We start from the raw sequence: 19,542 nt of genomic DNA on the forward strand, positions 1-19,542 counted from the left end.
CATATCTAAATGTACCTCTCAGTGTCCTAGATTGTCCCACACAAGCATCCTCTTTGCCCCATATTTCGCGAGACATTAGCCTGCATTGAGAAATAAGCCACCTAATATACAGTTTGCATGTATAAAATGAGTGTGGAAAGAAACATTGAACAGGCATTTGATTAGAAACCCACAGAGCGCGCGCACACACACACACACACACACACACACCTCACTGAGGTAAAATTTGGAGTCAAAACTCTAAAATTTACCTGATGTCTGTGTTTTTAATCTTTAAATGGGTGAATTTTTGTCGATTTATGGTTAGAAGGCAGAGCGTTACAACCTTCCAATCACATCACGTGTTTTGTTTCCTGTTTATTTAATTCAAACTAAACTGTGCAACTACCTACCATCAATATCTCGACTTACATTCATTTTTTTGTTAATTAAAATGATTACTTTTGATAACTTTGAACCACTGCTGCATGTTAGAAAAACTCAATCTTAAAATAAGCATGATTTCACTGAACCCATTTCCACTGAAATTGAAATATGAACGTGTGTGTCCGATGTCGTCCTGTTAGTGTGGTGAAGGAAAGCATTAACGTGAAACCCGTCAGCCTACATGCAGTCACAGATTGCACTGTGATCAACAAAATACCAAAAGGCACCATTTGTCAGTTTTAGCTTAGGCTTGGTCCTCATTATAGTGATTTCTAAAAATAAGAGGGGGTGTGAATCCAACTGTAATAAAAGAGGAAAGAAGAGGCTGGCAACATGATTTCATTTCACTTTTTTTCAAAATCATCCAGTTCACGCCCAACACGATCACTTGTCACACTCCTTTTGATTTTGTAAAGCATCTCTCGGTGCCGTCTGAGCCAGCTGAAGTCAGATGAATAAGTAAATGCACATCCAGGGGGATAAATGGGCCAACCGTGCCACTGACTCATCCTCCAAATGTTTGACAGACAATACAGGCAGCCCCCGCAAAAGAAATAAAGCAAAACAGCCTTGAGGCAGGAAAGACGTGGAAAAATTACGCTCTCGCTCCCCTCGAACGAAGCTGCTTTTGGTCTTCCTGCAGAAAGCTTTTAGTAACAATTGAAGATGAAAAGAAAACCAGACACAAGTGTATAAATTCCATTTTATTTCTACCTTTAAACAGAGACAAATCGTGGTCGACTTGAAAACAAATGAAATACAAATAAAAATACTATTTATATCCGTTGTCTTGTTATCTTAATCGTAACAATCTAATGATTTTATTTCTACCCAGCGACAGTGCATGGTGCAAAACATCCCTGATTGATTAAAAAAATCCTAGACTAAGAAGCTTTGCAGTATCTGGGGTTAAATTTGTCAATAAAAACCAAGACTGAGAGAAAAAGCGATGAAAGCGCCGATTCTTAGAGGTAACAACTGTAAATATAGCGAAGCAATTTAAAAAGTCATAAGCGTTTGTACAGCTATGAAATGGGAGTGAAAGTGGCCTTTACTGGACCGTTTTACAGTAGCCACTTACTGTTGTGGAGATAGCCTCAAGCCTTGTATAAACCCTTTGTTATCCTATAATATCACAAATTTCCATACATTTTCAGATATCTTTGTAAATCATATCAGCTTCCCCACCCACCCACCCACCATGCACCATTCACCAGCATGCCAAGCCCGAGCTTCATTTAGCCACTTTGAAATATGAACACAAACTGAAATCACTCACACGTACACATATTCTGCAATAATGGCATCTAAGCTTGGATTTTTCTCAGTACATGAATCATATCATTTTATTTGAATATATTTAAATTTCACTTCCTGAGTTGAAATTACTCAATGTGAATCAGACATGAGCACACGATGAAATCTAATGATGCTCCCCCCACCAGCCTTTTTCTGCACTATCCGCTGCAGTTAAGAGTCCCACTGTCTGTCCCCTGTTAAAAAGCCATCACGCACGGCTTTCTAACAGCCACGTGGGTTTGATAGAAATCGCAGTGGGGCTGGGATGACTGTGACTGTTTGTGTACATGAGAATGCAAGGACAGATGAATGAAATCAGACCGACCAATGATGCAACGGGGCAAAAAAAGAAAAAAGTTTCAGAAAAGGGCAGTAAGACACCCTGAAACACTGCAGGGAGATTTCGCCAGCAGTTTACAACAGCCTGCGCTGAACTATGGCCCGCTTTCACTGGGAACACCCTGTTTGCCACGGAGGGGGTGGGGGTTGGACCAGCTCTAACATTAGGAGGTAACAGAGATGGTTCCCATTAAAAATTCATGAATCTGGAATCTGAATCAAGTCAAGGTGATCACATAAGAGGGGCAGCAGGTGGTACACTTGAATAATACCCAGTAGCATATGCTCAACTCTTGTCTATGACTCTTTTTTTAATTTTCAGTGAGAAGAAATTCTGAACGTGCTCAAAGCAATGATTGCACTCAAGCAATTAAAGTAATTCCACAATCTGGGCAACATATTTTACAAAAAGCGATCTAAGAAGCGTAGATAATCATCTACCTCGCTGCCACACAGCATTAGCTGCTCAGCCTCACGCTGGATTCACTGAGTTCACTGCACATGATTATCTTTAATATAATCCAGCACCCCTTGGATTTATTTATCTTCTCAAATATCAGTGTTAAAACTGGCAAAACACGAGCTAAACTTGCTTGCACCCCCATTCAGTGTGGGTTTTTACATTTAAATAAACCCACTCTTCGTTTCATCATAGAAAACAAAGAGTGAAGTGGTCTCAGCTGGAGCATTTTGAAAGGTTAGAGTGAATGAATCACCATCTCGTCTCCATTTGTTTTTATGTTTTGCTTTTCTTTTTTGTTGCTTGGGGGGGGGGGGGGGGGGGGGGGGGATCTCTCATCTCCTCAGCAGGCATCTTAAGTATCGTGTGCAAAGTTCAATACAGATGCAGTGTCAGTGGCGCCTATTTGTGCAACATGTTAACTGCACGTGGTGATGTCATTTACCTTCCTGGTCCTCTCAGCCTTGCAAAAATAATCATTAGCTGCATCAGAAGCCAACAATCATTAGAAAAAAATAAACATTTAGGATTTTATTTGATAAAAACAGCAACGTCTGGCTCAACCAGATTTGTGTTGTTCATTTGTTCACGATTTTTCCACTTATGTGTAAATGCCACTTTGTTTCCACTAGGTGTTAAACTAACCCAAACTTACACATCCTAGCTTCTACGCTTTGAAAGTCTCGCTTATAAAACACCGCCTGTCAATTCAAGGTACCACAGAGAGAGAAAAAAACGAAAAGAAAAGCAGCCATTATGCGTGACAAACATAAAGCAATGGCAAAGTGATCAACATGATGGCATGCCTCAAATAAATGGTTATTTTTTATTCAACTTCAGTGAACTAAAAACAAGAAAAAGAAAAAGTAAAACCACATTGGTTTCATTTATCTACAGAGAAAAGAGGAAGAGAAAAAAAAACAAAAAAAAAAAACTATTTCACATCCATGACTGAAATCATTGGTTTTCAAAAATGGAAGAGGAAAGAAAAAAAAAAAATATATATATATTATTGTGAATCCATTTCATTCGAGGACTCACCTGCACATATATCCACCCGTGCACCCAGTGTGTGGTATGTGCCGTTACCGTATGACCGTGCAACTTGATCCCCAAAAACCCAGCACCCCCCTCCCGACCCATCACATAACACAGAGATACACGGACCTCAGAGACAGGATGTACAAAAGCTTGTGTTTAACATCAAACAGTGCAGGCCTTACTGTAAACAGCTAAGCCACCCCCCCACCCCTTTTTTACTCCTCCTCTGCAAGGTTTGAGCTTATATGAAGGATGGGCAGAGCCCACCTCTACAAAATGACAGGAAAACCAAACGCAGGACACAGGAGGAGGCAGAAAACATACGTACAGAACACAGAAGCTCCCTCTGCATCATTCACTTTTTTTTTTTTTTTTTTAAACACACTCATTCACGCAAAATTCAACCAGTCAACCAAACGAACAGTTAAAAATAGTTTTAGTGAGAAAAAACATGATTGAACCCTGGACAGTTGGTTTCTTTGTTGCCGTTTGGTGACAAGGGAGACAAAAGGTTTGGGAGGTAGAGGAGGAGAAATAAAACAACAACAAAAAAGAAGCATTGGGCCAACAGGGGGTGGCAGGTTGTGGGAAGTGGACCCAGTGGGTGTTATTTCTTGGCCTTGGTGGCCTTGGCTGAATTTCGCGGAGGGGTGACCGGCCTCCCTGATCCCATTCCTCCCCCAGCACCGTAAGGATATAATTTCTTATCTGCTGGCTTCAGAATCTGTGAGATGGACAAAGAAGTAATCAATTAGATCGACAGACACACACAGTGAACTCTAATTTTATAGTTAATTACAATTAAAATTCTACCATCACTACATATGCGAGCCATATATTGTATCATTTTAGTGTAAAACTACTAAACGAAACAAATTTGTTTTCCGAAAAGTTATTAGTTCTGTTCTCCACACCTGGAAGGAGCACATGAGCGTCTCATCCACACTCATCATGGCACCAGCGTTGTCAAACTCTCCACAGTAGTTGGGAGCGGAGAACAGAGTGACGAGCTGCCTCTTTGCAAAAAACTCGTAACCATCTTCAACCACCTGAAGGCCAAAAGGAAACCATCAATGTTACATATTAAAAAAAAATAATTTAACAAAAAATAGAGGCTAGTGCCATTCAAGAATCAGATCTATAGTTTAATGTTATGTCACTCAGGCATTGTTAAAAAATAGAATATATCATACCTACATTGAAACACCCTCACAGTTTTCTTTATAAGTATTTCCACCAGTGTTTGTTTGGTCTGGGGCTTATTTTTGTTTGTGTTTTAGATGTTTTTGTCACAGCTTTGAAGTTAGCTAATGCATCTTCATAATCTACAGTTCACGTCCCATTTTCTGAAGACATTTAAAATTTTTTTAAATATGGTAAGAAAAACACTACAAATGCCTCTGATTAGTCCTATTAAAACACAGCCACACAATGCATCGTGATTAATAAGAATTAAGGGAACACTTCTTCAGTCAATGAGTCTGAAATGTACTATACAAAGATGAATTTAGTAAACATTACCTGATGCGCCCTGCATATTAGGTCCATGTCATGTTTGTGCAAAAATTTGGCCACCACATCTGCACCGAATGTGAAGGAGACTCCACGGTCGTTTTCACCCCAGCCGAGCACATCTTTGTCTGGGTCAGCCCACAGCAGGTCGCACAACAAACCCTGGTCAGGCACGTCTGTGGGTCGCATAACTCTGCGGATCTGCTCCATTGACTGGAGATCAGGAGAGAGGCCTGAGAGAGGAAACATTTTTGAAAAATACATAAATATGTGCCAACATTTGCTTCTTGGATCAAATGGTTTAGGCTTCGTAAAGTCACGTATTAACAAGGCCCACCTCCATGACAGCAGAAGATTTTCTCATCTACAATGGCAGCCACAGGTAAACAATTGAAGCAGTCTGTGAAGGTCTTCCACAATTTAATGTTATACCGTCGCTTACCTACCCCCCCCCCCCCCCCAAAAAAAAACAAAACAAAAAAAAAAAAAAAAATTAATGCAAGATTTAAAGTTGCAAATTTGTTTTGGTTTCCTTTTAGAAGCCTCTTTTGTACTTACACTCATCATAAAAGCCATAGATTCGATTAATAGAGGCGCATTCATGGTTGCCACGCAGCAGGAAAAAGTTCTCTGGGTATTTAATCTTATAGGCTAGAAGCAGGCAGATGGTCTCCAGTGACTGCTTTCCTCTGTCGACGTAGTCACCCAGGAACAGGTAGTTGCTTTCTGGGGGGAACCCTCCATATTCAAAGAGCCGGAGCAGATCATAGTACTGACCATGGACATCACCTGCAGGGGGCAGCAGAGATGTGCAATTTAAAAACAACATGCTTTCACTGCTTCTGCCAGAACAGCCCACGCTTATCAGCTGATAAAAGCGTTAATTACAGACAAGCAAACAAGGAGAAAACCCTCTCATAATGACCGTCTTCTCCTGCGCCAGAGTGCGCCTGAAGTGCATCCTCTGAGACCCACATCATCTCTTTGTCCTGTGAAACTCACCAACCCCTTTGGTTAATTAAAACTCACCACAGATTTTCAGGGGAGCCTCCAGTTCAAGCAGGATCGGCTGGCTCAGGAAGATTTCACGAGATTTGAGGCAGAGGCCACGGATCTCATTCTCGGTCAGCTGGACGTTCTTCCCTGGCCGAGATCCTTTGACTAAAGAGGGGGTTAAAAAAAAAAAAAAAAAAAAAACCACACAGGGATGAGAAATTTAAGAGATTCAGCAACACCACAAAGAGAAGAGATCTGTAAATAAGACTGAATGAAGACTGACGTAAAACAATCAAAACGTGATCCTCAGATTTTGAACCAGACCACCAGATTGGAAAATTAACACCTCCCACCAACCAACTGCTGACAAATTCTGTTAGCAGACCAGTCCAACAGACACTTTAGCAGGTAGACACATCATTTGGAGGTAATAATACACTACAGATTTTGGAAATAACACGGTACTAACACAAGACACACTTTTAAATGCTTACCAAAACATAACACCACAACATGAGCTTGTGAAGTATGCAACGAGAGGCAGCGTCTGAGAAAACCTGATCAGTGGAAAATTGCTAGATATGCACAACCTCGAAAAGCATGTGTTTCTGCTTAGGCTGCAGTTCAAACCAAAGCTAGAGGACGTGAAACCCACTTCCCCTTCTCACTAATGTGGCTGCAGCAAAGAGATAGCAAACACTTCATTAGGACTGTAAATATGCACAGTGAAGAAGCAACGATTGGCACGCTACTGGCTGTAAAACCAATGTCTCAAAAAAAATTTTTTTTTAAAAAAAAGCAACGACACAGGCTGTATCATAAACATAATCAAGGGCCCTCTACCAGGTTAACACTAACACACACACACACACACACACACACACACACACACACCAAATTAAATCAGATGCATCTTAACAAAAAGTATTAAACAAAACAACAACAACAAATTATATTCCAGGTTTAAAAGAACGACTAAACTAACCAGCCATGTGTTAATCCCTGAAACTGTGCTACATGGTTTTCTTTATAAACAAATGACTGCAGTGAACTTTGGACTAATTTTAAGACAAAACAAGGAATTTGAAGACGTGACTATGGTTTGTGGCTTTAACAATTACTGCTCAGAGCTTCCACCAGTGCATGCATGACAAGCCTGGCCTGTGATGACCTTCCACATCAGTGTGTTTTACGTTTTTAATATATGAGTAGACACATTGCTACAGGCTGCAACATGAAGCAAAGTTAAACTGAAAAATGTGCCAAAATTAACCATGGTGGAAAATGAAACAAGCTGCTCATCTGCACACACCTTTTAAAACTTGTTCTTTATTCTTTAGCTTTGTCATAACATAAAGCAAACCTCCAGTGGATGGGAGGAGCCCACAAGACAGCTTTTCTTCACCTTTAATCTCACTAAACAGGCATAATGATAAAGTGCTCTTGCTTCTTTCCCCACAAATGTTTCCAAGAAAACATTTTCTTTCACTCCACCAGTGTTCAACGTCTAAGTGGCACCACTGTCTTTGCTGCTTACTGTATCAAAGAGGATTAGCTAGCTTAACCAGAAACTATGACATCTCTGATGCTTTTTTCAACTTCAACCTTGTTGTGTGGAGAAAAAAAAATTGTAATAATTGTGCTTAATTTTGCACTTTTTATTAAACCCTAATCTGTTCTTAGCAGAAAATGTGTGAAATGCTTGCACTGTGGGGTCCTGCAGCAGTCACCTTCCTGCTGCATTTTCCACACCACTATGAAATGTTCTGTTCAGCACATAACAACATGTTACCGAGGGCAAGAAGAGGAAGAAAACAAAACAAAAAAAAAAAACATTGATATTAATTAGTGAGTGTTGCTTAAACCGGTTTACTTCACAGACCAACTCATAAGTACCGTAGTAGTGGTCGGTGAAAACTGTCAGTGGTCCGAACAGGCCAGCAGGTGACTTAACTTGCCCCACCAACTTTGTTTAAACTGTCCTCAGCCTATCAGGTCATGGTCAGTTATGTCAAACACTGCACACTTGGCTTCCTGATCCGTACGGGTAACCGGATTTGTTTTATAAAGGTACCCTTAAAGCTGAATTAAGGCATAGGGAGTAACTTTTATGGCCAACAAAGTGAGCCACAATTAAAGTGGTAGCGACAACATCTACACTCAGCCTGTGGTGTCAAACTGGTAACAAGCCAGTAAAAGACATCTGTAATTATGCCATTAGGTTAGCATGTTGTTCTAGATAGTAAGAGATGATAGATATGCATGATAACAAATGGATCAAATTGTTGAGCATCTGCAAATTTAATACTTACAGCAATCTTGTGAGGAAAAAAAAAAAAAAAAAAAAAAAAAAAAAGGCTTTTGAAAACCTAATTTTTAACTTTTATCTTCCAGGTAAGACTTTAATGACTAGCAGGAATCCTGATTATATGTAAACGGGCTCAAAACAAGTCCATGGGATATGAAAATGTTCAGGAACAATTAGTAAGCATATAATTAAGACAAAGAATCTGTGCTAACAGTTTTCCTGTTATTTTTGCCCATGTGATAAACAAAAAGCTTGAGTAATTATGACCAAAAATTGTGTATTTTTTGACCATCCTGGTTAGCGTCTTTTTTAAAATAAAAATTTTTTAAAACAAAAAACTCAGTTCCTGTCACAGAGAGCCTTTGCTGATGGGATGTTAAGAATTCAGCAGGTTTGTCTAGTGTGTGTTCAGCCATGTGTTTTCACACTTACCACACAGTCATGATAAAGACTTGAACAAGTCCAACTAATTTTCCTGACAAACTGTTGGAGCCACATCACATAAAACAGTCGCCGACACAGCTTTAATGCTAGAAAAGGTAGGAGTGTGATGTAAATGACAGCCACAGGAAGAGGGGAAAAAGTATCTGGGAGTCTCACAGGCAGTGTGAAATGATTCAGACCAAAATATTTGTCCACTGACACACCAGCTGCAGGGTGTGGATGTGATGCCATGTTAATCTGCAATTCAGTCCACTGCACACTTACACAAGACTGCTTGCGATGGAGTTTGGAATCAGGTTTGTTTGTATCGGCGACAGAATCAATCACACCCCCGCTCGTACATGTGCTGCTTGATGCCAAAGCAGCTCCTGACACAAACTGTATAAGCCTTCTAATGAGGAGTCTCATTCCCACCCAGTACATTTCTACACAGGCTAATGAACAGAGTAATATACTTTATGGAAACAACTACCTCCAACAGTCTGAGTGACAATTATATTCAAGCTGCAGGTAAACAGAGCTCTCTCTAATGGTACTGATTTAATGGCTGTCAGGTGTACAACGGCTCAGAGATAAACACTTCCCTTTTACATACCAAAAAGAGCGAACCAATGCAGGGCAGCCCTTTTCACACTGGATTTCTCTGACAATATTAAACATTTGAGATGGCTATGCCTGCTGCTGATGAACCTCAAAACAAGCTCAGCCAAAACTGTGTAATTATATTTAAACTGTTCCTTGTAGCGCTGCAACGATTCATCGAGTATTTCGAATAATTCGATTATAAAAAAAATTCCTGATACAAATTCTTTGCTTCGATTAACACATGGCTCTGTAGTGTGCTGACGTGTCAAATGATGTAAATGTGAGCATTACACCCAGACCTGCAATACAAACGTCTTTAAGGGCAACGATTGAATACAGAGTCAAACAGTCCCTAGTATTTATATAAAAAAATTAAAAAAAAAACTCACACACACACACAAAACCCCAAACAAAACAAAAAAACATTGGCAACGTCATCACTTTTGTATTATGTTATCAGAGTTTTAACACTGCGCCAGAGTCTGTTTACACACAGTGAAGAGCAAAGAGGCGGAGCCATTACCGAGACAGTGAGCTCAGGCTGAGTGAGAAGAAAAAAAACAACAACCCAAAAACGTGTATCTAGTGTCCAAAACAGGAGCGCTGTTCCTGTGATCACCTTTGCCGGGAAAAAAAGCTAGCAGGAGTCCTTCATCAAACCACCCGATCAACAAACTCCAACGTGAAGAAGAGTAAACTTTATATCTGCTCCATCCACCGCCATTTGTTTTACACCGTGAAGAATCTGCAGCAAGCCTCCAGAAGTTGTATCAAAATATGCGGATAAACTGTTAACTTAGTCTGATACCCGGGCGCCAGTTTAGCTCGGTGCATTGAGCAGGCGATCATGTGCCGTACGGCTGAGAGCAGCCAGCCCAGGTTTGACCCGCGGGCCGCGGCCCCTTGCCGCATGTCTTCCCCCGTCTCTCTCTCCCTCTGCTTTCCTGTCATTTCTTCACTGTATCTGTCAATTACAAAAAAAAAAAAAAAAAAAAAAAAAAAAAAAGCTGTAGGCTGGTTTATTTTTAAGAAGTTTGAATTTCAATATGGCATGTAGATACAATCAAAGGTTTTAGCTCAAGTATCTCTGATCTTGTTCACTAGTGAGGGGGTGAAGGGAGCGGGAGATTGACAGAACAAATGGTGCTGCAGCTGCAGCGATGCAGATGCTACCAGTCCACATGGTAAAAAAGAGAGGTGAGCATAAAAGTGAAGTTCTCAATTTACCGGTCAATCTGCATCCCTACCCTCACCCTATGTTCACGAGCTTTTTGTAGTGAACACAAAAGGAAAAAGAAAAAAAAGATCATCAAGGCTAATCAAAAACAAGACCTTCCACGAAAGGTAAATCAACAGAATGACCACAAACAACATGATGACCTTCTGTTGAGTAAGGTAACAAAGATCAGTTGCGCATTTGTGTATGATTACATCACCCCAAATGGCCATTTCGTGCCAGGAAAAACCCCAATTTCATGACCTAACCATTAAGCAATTCGTCAAAAACCCACTTCAAACATGCCCCATGTCATTCAATTTAACTTCACAAAGCCACATTTAAATGAAATGCCATTCTAATGACACCAGAGCAGTGCTAATGATTTGATCTCCGTATTAAAAATGTTGTTTCATTAAACTTGGAACATACCCTTGTGGTTAAAGTGCATTTCTCTGCCATTAGTAAGACCAAACATTTAAGAAGTACTGACTAGTGAATCTGAACCAGCTGAGCTGTAACAGTAAAGTTGTCAAACACTTTTTGCAGGCTCATTCATAACCTTTAAAAATAATCCTGTTATCCACGAAGCAATACACAGAAGATGAAGATCAGAGCAAGCAGCCATGTTATGCCCTTATTATCACGGTCATATTTAAAGCAGAGGAAGGCAAATATTTATTAATACAGCTGATTATTACTACAGCTCTCGCTTACTCATCATGCTAATAACATGGCTTGTATTCTGCCAGTGTAAGTGTTCTTTTTCTTGTTTTGATAACACAGGAAATGTGTAGACGCAGTCCTGTTTGAAAACGTCTCTACTTTTTGCTTTTCAATAAAAGTAGCTGTTGTTAATTGTTTATCAGGTCCAACAGTAAGTTGTGATCCAAAAGCGATGCAGACACCACCACACAATGACCAACATAAATAAACATACTACAGTACCACATTAACTACACTTAAAGAATTCAAAAATCCTTTATGGGCTTTGAATAAGCCTCCAAAGATATGCCACTACTTGTGTGTTGCTAAACACAGCATGAGACATAATTAAAGGCCATCTCACATCAAAATAATCCAGGTTTTAACAGTGGCTGCGGAACACTTTTAAAAGGGATGGAGAGAGTAGAAATCAGCAGACTGACAGAGAATAATGGCAGTGTCCTGAAGTGACAACTAAAAACAGTGAAAGTAGATATAAATACTGCAGTGCTGCTTCCCACTTTAAACCTGGATTACAGAAGGCTAAGCACTGACAGAGCTTACTCCAAAGTTAGCCACACAAGCCAGTGGGCAACAGTAAGCTTATCATGAGGGGGTGCAGACAAAAGGCTTTCCAGTACACTGGTCAGGCAGCGGAAAACAAAGAGATGGAGCACAGCAGAAAGCTGAGGGGATGTCAGGGGTGCTGGAATCAACAGTTGAATCGCCCCAGCGCTGCCTCACTCAATGCCGGCTGTTCTGGCCTAGCTTACGTGATGCCACACTTGCTACGCATGCTACTAGAAGCACAAGCTAAGAGTTCAGTTAGCTCTAGACCTACGCAAGTAATCCAATTGAAACTACTTGCTACCCAAACACATTTAATTGGTTTGGTCTTGAAACATAGCCAGCATGGAGCAGGGATACCTCCTTGTCCACATGGGAGACTGAACTAGCATGAGGATAATTTCTCAACCTTTTGATGTAGTGCCTGCAGTGGGAGTCTGCCGCCTTTAACAGAACGCTGAGAATACAAATATCAGCTTACGAGTGGTTATCCTCACCAATGTGGATAAAAAAGGTCACGGTAGTTACATAAGTGGATATAAATACAGCCATTATCAGGCGTGTTTGCCTTCTCCTCTGTTTGGCAGACAGTCTTATCACAGCCCAAGTACAACAATCTATGTACAAAACACTCCAGCAGCAGCAGCCAGCATGGCCCACAAAAGCACACTCTCTCTGGGAGGTACTTTGACTGCACATGCATATTTGTACATAATCCCAATCACCTCCACCAGCTCAGCTTAGGCTGATCATGCAGGGCCTATATTTAAAGAAGGTAAACAAACTGAGGGCTAAGGTCAAATTTATTAACAGCAGTGATCCTGGGATAAAACTCTATCCCAAATGTTATTTCTCAATTTACTGGTCAAAATAACTTTTTTTTTTTTTGCATCTTTTGGAAAGCTGCAGTGGTAGAGAGAGACAGAAGGCAGTGGTGGAGAATGAAGGTTCGACCTGCTGGGAATCAAACTGGAGACTGACTACTGACGTCATTTATACCCCTGTGGTAAGGCCTCCAACCACTCGGCTATCAGGTGGCCCCTAAAGGCATAATTTCAATGAATCACACTGTGTGGGAGAGATTTACCTCATCCATAAAGCACCCTGAAGTAATTTTGTGATTTGTCATGCTAGGTTATATCAGAGGTCAATAACTTTTCTATGTGCATGGAGCCACAAAACACATTTGGGCCTTAAAATAAAAGCAGCAAAGCCTATTTTTATATACATATATGAAGTAGCCTTTACTACACAAATGAAAATCTAAACAACACTTCTAATGTTGCTCCAGTGACAAAATAACAAAAAGATTTTTCCATTTTAGCAGTTTCACATGGGAAAATTCATAATTGCTGTGCCCAGTGCACTGACATGCAAGGACAACTACAGGAGGTCACAACCTAGTTTCTTCTAACCGCAGTTTGAACTGTACCGCTGGGTCTGAGTACATTTATTCTTCTGTTTGATGTCCTCTGGGCTCCTATTACACAACCACAGCGCGGATGTGAAGATAAAACAGTCCTGTTTATTTCGCACACACTTAAAGCCACGACAAATTTGTCAGTGAGCAGTTAGATTTAAAGCAAGCATTTCCAGGACAGTTAGCATGTAGAGCAAACACAGAATATTGCTTACTTCATATCTGCTTCAGGAATGTCTCGGGATTTTTGTGATGCAATTGCAATACATTTGTTTACAACAACTACATATTTTACAGTAAGAACATAGCTTCAATAAATTTTAATACTAATGCAATTCTTGTTTTGAGAAACAAAGAAGTGACGTAAGCAGTTTGTACTGTGCTTAAAAGCAGCAGTGGAGCAAATGCAGCAAGGAGTCCCAAACAGTACTGACCTTTTATGGTAATAACACTGAAACAGTTTGTTACAATATTGTTAAACACTTAGGACTCTGGCAGGATGCTACACTCACTTTTAAAACCCAAATGGAAGACAAAACTTTTTTTTTTTTAATTATAAACACATTTTTCTTTATGGAGCTGTTGTTTCACTTTCACTGTACTATCCAAAACTTTGCCCCTGTTTGATTATGGTGATACTGTTTACACTGATGCCCTTGAGTCTATCACAGAGCACTGTTTATCAGCAGTGATGGTATCTCACTGCGGCACTGTCTTGTGTATGGTTGTTTGTTTTTTTTTGTTGTTTTTTTAAGAGACTGTCAGATGCTAATCAACACTAAAAATTACTTTTGGATTACATACTCATTTGCAGGAGCATTGATACCACAGTGCCATCTTTAGCTCCTCCAGTTCAAGTCAAGTGGCTTCAATGTCATTTCAACCATTTGCAGTGGAACACTACACAGTGAAGCAAGACATTTCTCCAAGACCATGCTGCTACATATAACAGACAATCAACAAAGGACTACATAAAGTGCAAGTGTGCAAAAATTGCACAAAAAACCCAACCACAAAACAGACAGTCTAACACGCAGAAGTGCAACAATGACAGTAAGTTGTGCAAAAGACTGAGCATTGTGAAAAAAGTAACTTGATGTACAATAGTGTGCGTGTGATTGTGCAGATTAGTCCTTGAGGTAGTGACGTGTGTGTGTGTGTGTGTGTGTGTGTGTGTGTGTGTGTGTGTGTGTGTGTGTGTGTGTGTGTGTGTCAGTCCAGTCACTGAGTGTTCGGGAGTCGTGGGGTAAGAAACTGTTTTGCAGTCTGGCAGTGAGGACCCGAATGCTCCGTTATCTCCTGCCAGAAGGCAGCAGGGTGAAGAGGGGCACACACAGCCCCTCCCCTCACTAGCAGCTGAACAGTACTTGATGTTTAAAAACACTGAAAAATTTCAAGAGGTCAGTTTTGTTTCCATTATCAGACAGTCATTAATGTTAATCTGGCTAGTGCATACATTAATATTAGCCAGTATTCAATGGACACAAAACCAGAATCGAGGGGTCCACAAGCTAGTGTACTCCAAGTGCCATTCCCAAGCCTAAATAAATGGGAGAGTTGCATCAGGAAGGGTATCAAACATAAAATCTGTGCTAAATAGCCACAATAGCATCATGTTAGGTTATCATTAAGGTGGTGGCTAGCTAGTGTAGCTAATAACAAAATTATAATGTTAATGTGAAACCAGTCAGCAAAAGTTATCAGTCCAGCCCATATAACATAAACAATGTTAATTTAACAGGATGATATTACTGTGTGTGTCTGAATATGTTGTGTTCTCTTAAATTTGCAGACTGAAACAGAGAAAAGAAACTGTCAGCCGACCTTACCCGCTATATTTGTTCAGCAACAGAAATATGCTGTCAAGTCCTCGGACGTACAGCGATACCTCAGACAACCTAAATTATAGGTTTTGTTGTTTTGTTTTTTTAAATTCCCAATCTTGAAATATTTGCCATACACGCTCACCCTACAGTTATCTCACTGTCTGTTTGTTTTGGCTGTCTGTATGGTTCGAACTTCATGGTATCAAAAACAGTATTAAGCATTTTATTGAGTATTACAGTTTTCCAGGCATTTATAATCTGTATTTTTATATAAATTATATTTATAATTTTTCTAAGTATCATAACATCCCTAATATATTTTACAAGGCTTCTAAAAAAAACTGCACTTCTAAATTAGGCCTAGTTATTGCCACTGCAGACTAACATTAAATGCATCTTTCATGGTATGTTTATACCAAATGCAAATCTGTTTTACCACTGCATAATTACATACGAAGACCATGTAAATGAATATAAAACAAGGCAAATCCTGATTCCAGGAAATTATAAACACCTATGGAAATTCACTTTACACTGAAATGGAGGACAGACTTATTGATGCCATTTGAGGGCAGCTGAAACTGTGTTTCAACACCACTTTTAGATTATAAAACAAAAAACAAGAGACACAGGTCTTCATGTTACCTTGAAAATATGTTGTCGTTGCTGTAACTTGATTCAAGTTATTGGTTGCCCTTTTCCTCACATGTGATCTAAGGCAAAAGTTTAAATACTTGGCCAACAAAAAAAAGGCACATTCTTCATATTTGTGTATCTGCAGATTGTCTTGCACATACCTTTCGTGACCTGAGAACATCTAGTCTTTGTAGTATGCACCTGTCTGCTCCTAAAGTGCATGTCTTTTGTACAGAGGCATCCTAACCTGTTTAAATAACCATTACATGGAGTGCATCCCAATCAGAGCATTTTTGTTTGTACAGCTCATTAACAAGTCTCTCAGGGAAGCAGACTACAAACGAACTCCAAAAATGCAGTTGCAAAAAAACAAAAATTCAGACAGTCCAGCCAAGCCAGCGAGAAGCAAGGTTATTATAATAAACTAGAACTAAAATCAAAAGTAAAACCAGTTGTAAAGAAACATTTAAGCAAACTGAAATAAAAACAAGGTATATCCTCATTTTTTAGTCGTTGACAATTTGATCAAATTGGTTATCACAACCTTTGGTTCACGTAGTGTGAGCCAGATACCTTTTAATTTTGACATCCATTCTGAACTTCTGAAAATATCCCTGACAAATAACCTCCACAGTAAAATAAATATAAAAAAAATAAAAAAATAAAAAAAGCTAAAAGACACTAAAACCAAACATTTTTGAAACAAAGAACGTGAACAATGAGAAAACCCCATCTGGAAACTAACTGAAACCAACTAACCAAAATCTGCATTTCGTTCTGAATAACTCAACAACTCTAGTGGGGAAGGGGCTGACTGCAAAAGAATAGAATAGAATAGAATTAAACTTTATTGTCATTGCACATGCACAGGTACAGGGCAACATGCACAGGTACAGGGCAACGAAATGCAGTTTGCATCCATCCAGAAGTGCTTTAGTGATATAGATATATCTCACTAAAGCATATATATATTAGCAATAAAACTACTCTTACTCAAAGAGAATTAACACGTAAAATGGAAATAGTCCACTACGGCTACCGAGTCTGATCATTTCCCCTACATAAACTCAGAAGAAAAAAACAAAACAAAAAAACAAAACAAAAAAAACACAGGTAAAAGCACAATATCCCTACGCAAATAGCGCATCAGAATGCGTAATTTGCATAAATAGGCGAGTAAGCTCATCTTTTCCAATTCTACAGCACTCTATAACGTCACGCGTTTCCCTTCTTTTGTAGACAGCACGACAGCAAATCATCTAAATTTAAAAAATATATAAAAAAAACAAAAAACCAGCACCCCCAATCTTTACGGTTTGCTAAACAATCTATAAAGAGCACTGTTGTTTTGGTTTCAACCGCTGATCCAAAACCAGCCACCGAGCCTGAGAGTAGAGCGATCTTAAGTAGGCTACTACAACACACTGTGTCCGCTTTTAACTGCAGCTGACCTACATGATGTACACAATTCACTGCCACCAAGACATGCCCTAATATAACAAACACTTGGCTGTGACGCGGATTTGATCCTCCTTACCTTCCAAGAGACGCTGAATTATAGAGTCGATGTTTAATTTGTCCGGCTCCGCCATTTTCTTTATTTTCTGACGTTCTCGGGCTCAAGACGATGGTTTTCTGTGTCTCACCTTAGATTTCTGTGAGGGAAAGATGGGGAATGGACGCTGAGAGTTACTCAAATTATAATGTCGTAATTCACTGAATGAGTCACACTTGCTAGTCGACCAATGTCAAAAAACAGTCAATGAGCTTAACCGAGCTTCTGCTAGCTAGGTAGCTATTAGCTAAGTATCATAAACTAGCAGCAGCAAAACTGAACCTTGGCTAGTGAGCAAACGTTAGCTAAATAATCAAACCTGAAAATAGATAACACGTCAAACCTTGTGTCCGGTTTAATATTAATCCTCCCGTGTTGAAATCTGTGTAAATATTTATCCCCTGAGTTCGATCTTGGCCCTTTTCCCCTCGGTTTGTCCGGGTCGCCCCACTCTTCCCCCAGGAACTTTAAAAGAGGGCCGTTTCTAGCGAAGCGTCTACGGTAACACAGGAGGGTGAATCAAACCGAGGTCTTCACACGTTTCTCAAAAAGCGATTGGGCAATCGCAGACCTCAGCTCCCCAATATTCGCATCTGATTGGATACACACTGGGTCCGTCTTATTCTTAGGCACCGCCTACAGCACTTTACAATGGCATCAATGAAGATTTAAATTAAAGCTCAAAGCGCGCCACCCAGTGTGTCGACGTGGAACTGCACTTTAAACCCTAAAACCACACTTTGATCTTAGTTATGCATCTTAGTTAATTGAAGTTGAGGCTTTTAATACAAGCAAAAATCTGACACACACAAGTGTGTGTTTAATAAACGAAATAAAACGATAAAAAGGTCTGTCAATGTGGTGAAATGCGCACGAATAATACAAAGGGCTTTTGTGCATCTTTTTATACTGTCAGTCATCTGTTACAGTCAGCTGTAAGCCACTATGGAAAATAAACAGTCTGATACAAAAACAAAAGTCCAAAACTAAATAAAAAATAAGAGTACAGTTTCATGTGAAAAGCATGATTCTACATTTTTTAATTTTTATGCCTAGATGACTAGTGACATTAAATTTAATTTTGATAATACTTCAAAATAGAACTCAAAGTCTCTGAATGTGTTTAAAGGTGACTGCCAACTGGCTTGACTTTAGAAGGACTTTGGTAAAAATCTATTTTTAACAAAGAAAAACCCAGAATTCTTTGACCCCTACAGTATTGATCCCTCAGTCAATCTGAGGGACATTCTGCTGACATAGTTTGGATAGAGACCCTTTAAAGCAAGAACTGGGCCACCAAAGGGTCCCTTTGCCACACAAAAGCGACAATGAGAAACAATTAGAAGTATTTCTAGATCTACACAAGTGGTTCGATCTATATACTTAACATACTTCTCTCTACTTACATTTTTACATGTGGTTTTGTGCATTTTCCGCTGTGAGCAGGGAATTGTGGTTGCACAATCAAATTACAGTAGACCCACTGAATGTGTAAAGCTAAAATATTGTGTTTATGATTCTGAGTTATATAAAATAAAACGTAATTGAATTAATCGCTAAAATAACAAGAAATAAGTAGCAACGAGTGTCTTTCACTTGGCCTATGTGAATGTTTTTGGAATATATCTCTTAATGTGTAGTGCACATAAAATTAGAAGTATTATTCCTTGTTCACTGTGTCTTTGCATCTGTGACATTAAAAGAGGTTTCATATCTTTCTCCTGATTTTGTTAACTTGTAGATGATCATTTTAAAATTTTATCCTAACCAAACAAGACTTCCTTTTAAGGCTAACGACATCAAGCTAGTTTCCTCTGGTCAGGTGGCAACCAGCTTGATGGTGCATCATCCTGTCATTAATAGTTGTGTGTCAGTAGGTTGTTTTTTCCAAAATGCATCACCTTTAAACGATGTGATTACCTGATGATGTGGCTGTTGGATTGGGCTGCTTGCAGAATTTATCAGCATTTGGCAGGTGGGAGGTGTTATCTTCTCAGTCTGGTGGTCTGATTCAAAATGTGAGGATCTCATTTTATTGCTCTCCATCAGTCCTTGTTCTGTCTGTCTTACAGCTTAGAACATTAAGGCATAAAAGAAGTCCAGAGGCTTTGAGGCTTATTTAATGAGGAAAATCAACGCCAAAGACACAAAGACACACACTTTGAGAGAGCAAGAGGAGAACAACTGTAAATATGACTTTCAAATAA

The 19,542-nt window shown here is 39.5% G+C and overlaps 1 protein-coding gene across 1 annotated transcript; it reads right to left on the bottom strand.

Annotated features, from left to right (window-relative positions):
* Positions 1-3,040: 3,040 nt before the first annotated feature.
* On the bottom strand, positions 3,041-17,870 carry ppp1caa (protein phosphatase 1, catalytic subunit, alpha isozyme a). The gene is made up of 8 exons (XM_026164165.1): positions 17,679-17,870; positions 17,318-17,435; positions 6,107-6,238; positions 5,636-5,866; positions 5,415-5,519; positions 5,087-5,310; positions 4,480-4,614; positions 3,041-4,289 (listed from the first exon to the last, which is right to left on the bottom strand). Exons 2-8 carry the CDS (start codon positions 17,370-17,372, stop codon positions 4,173-4,175), a joined length of 999 nt encoding a protein of 332 aa, XP_026019950.1. The 5' UTR covers positions 17,373-17,435; positions 17,679-17,870; the 3' UTR covers positions 3,041-4,172.
* Positions 17,871-19,542: the final 1,672 nt, after the last annotated feature.

Source organism: Astatotilapia calliptera, chromosome 4 (assembly GCF_900246225.1).
Source record: "Astatotilapia calliptera chromosome 4, fAstCal1.2, whole genome shotgun sequence".
Taxonomy (NCBI): domain Eukaryota; kingdom Metazoa; phylum Chordata; class Actinopteri; order Cichliformes; family Cichlidae; genus Astatotilapia; species Astatotilapia calliptera.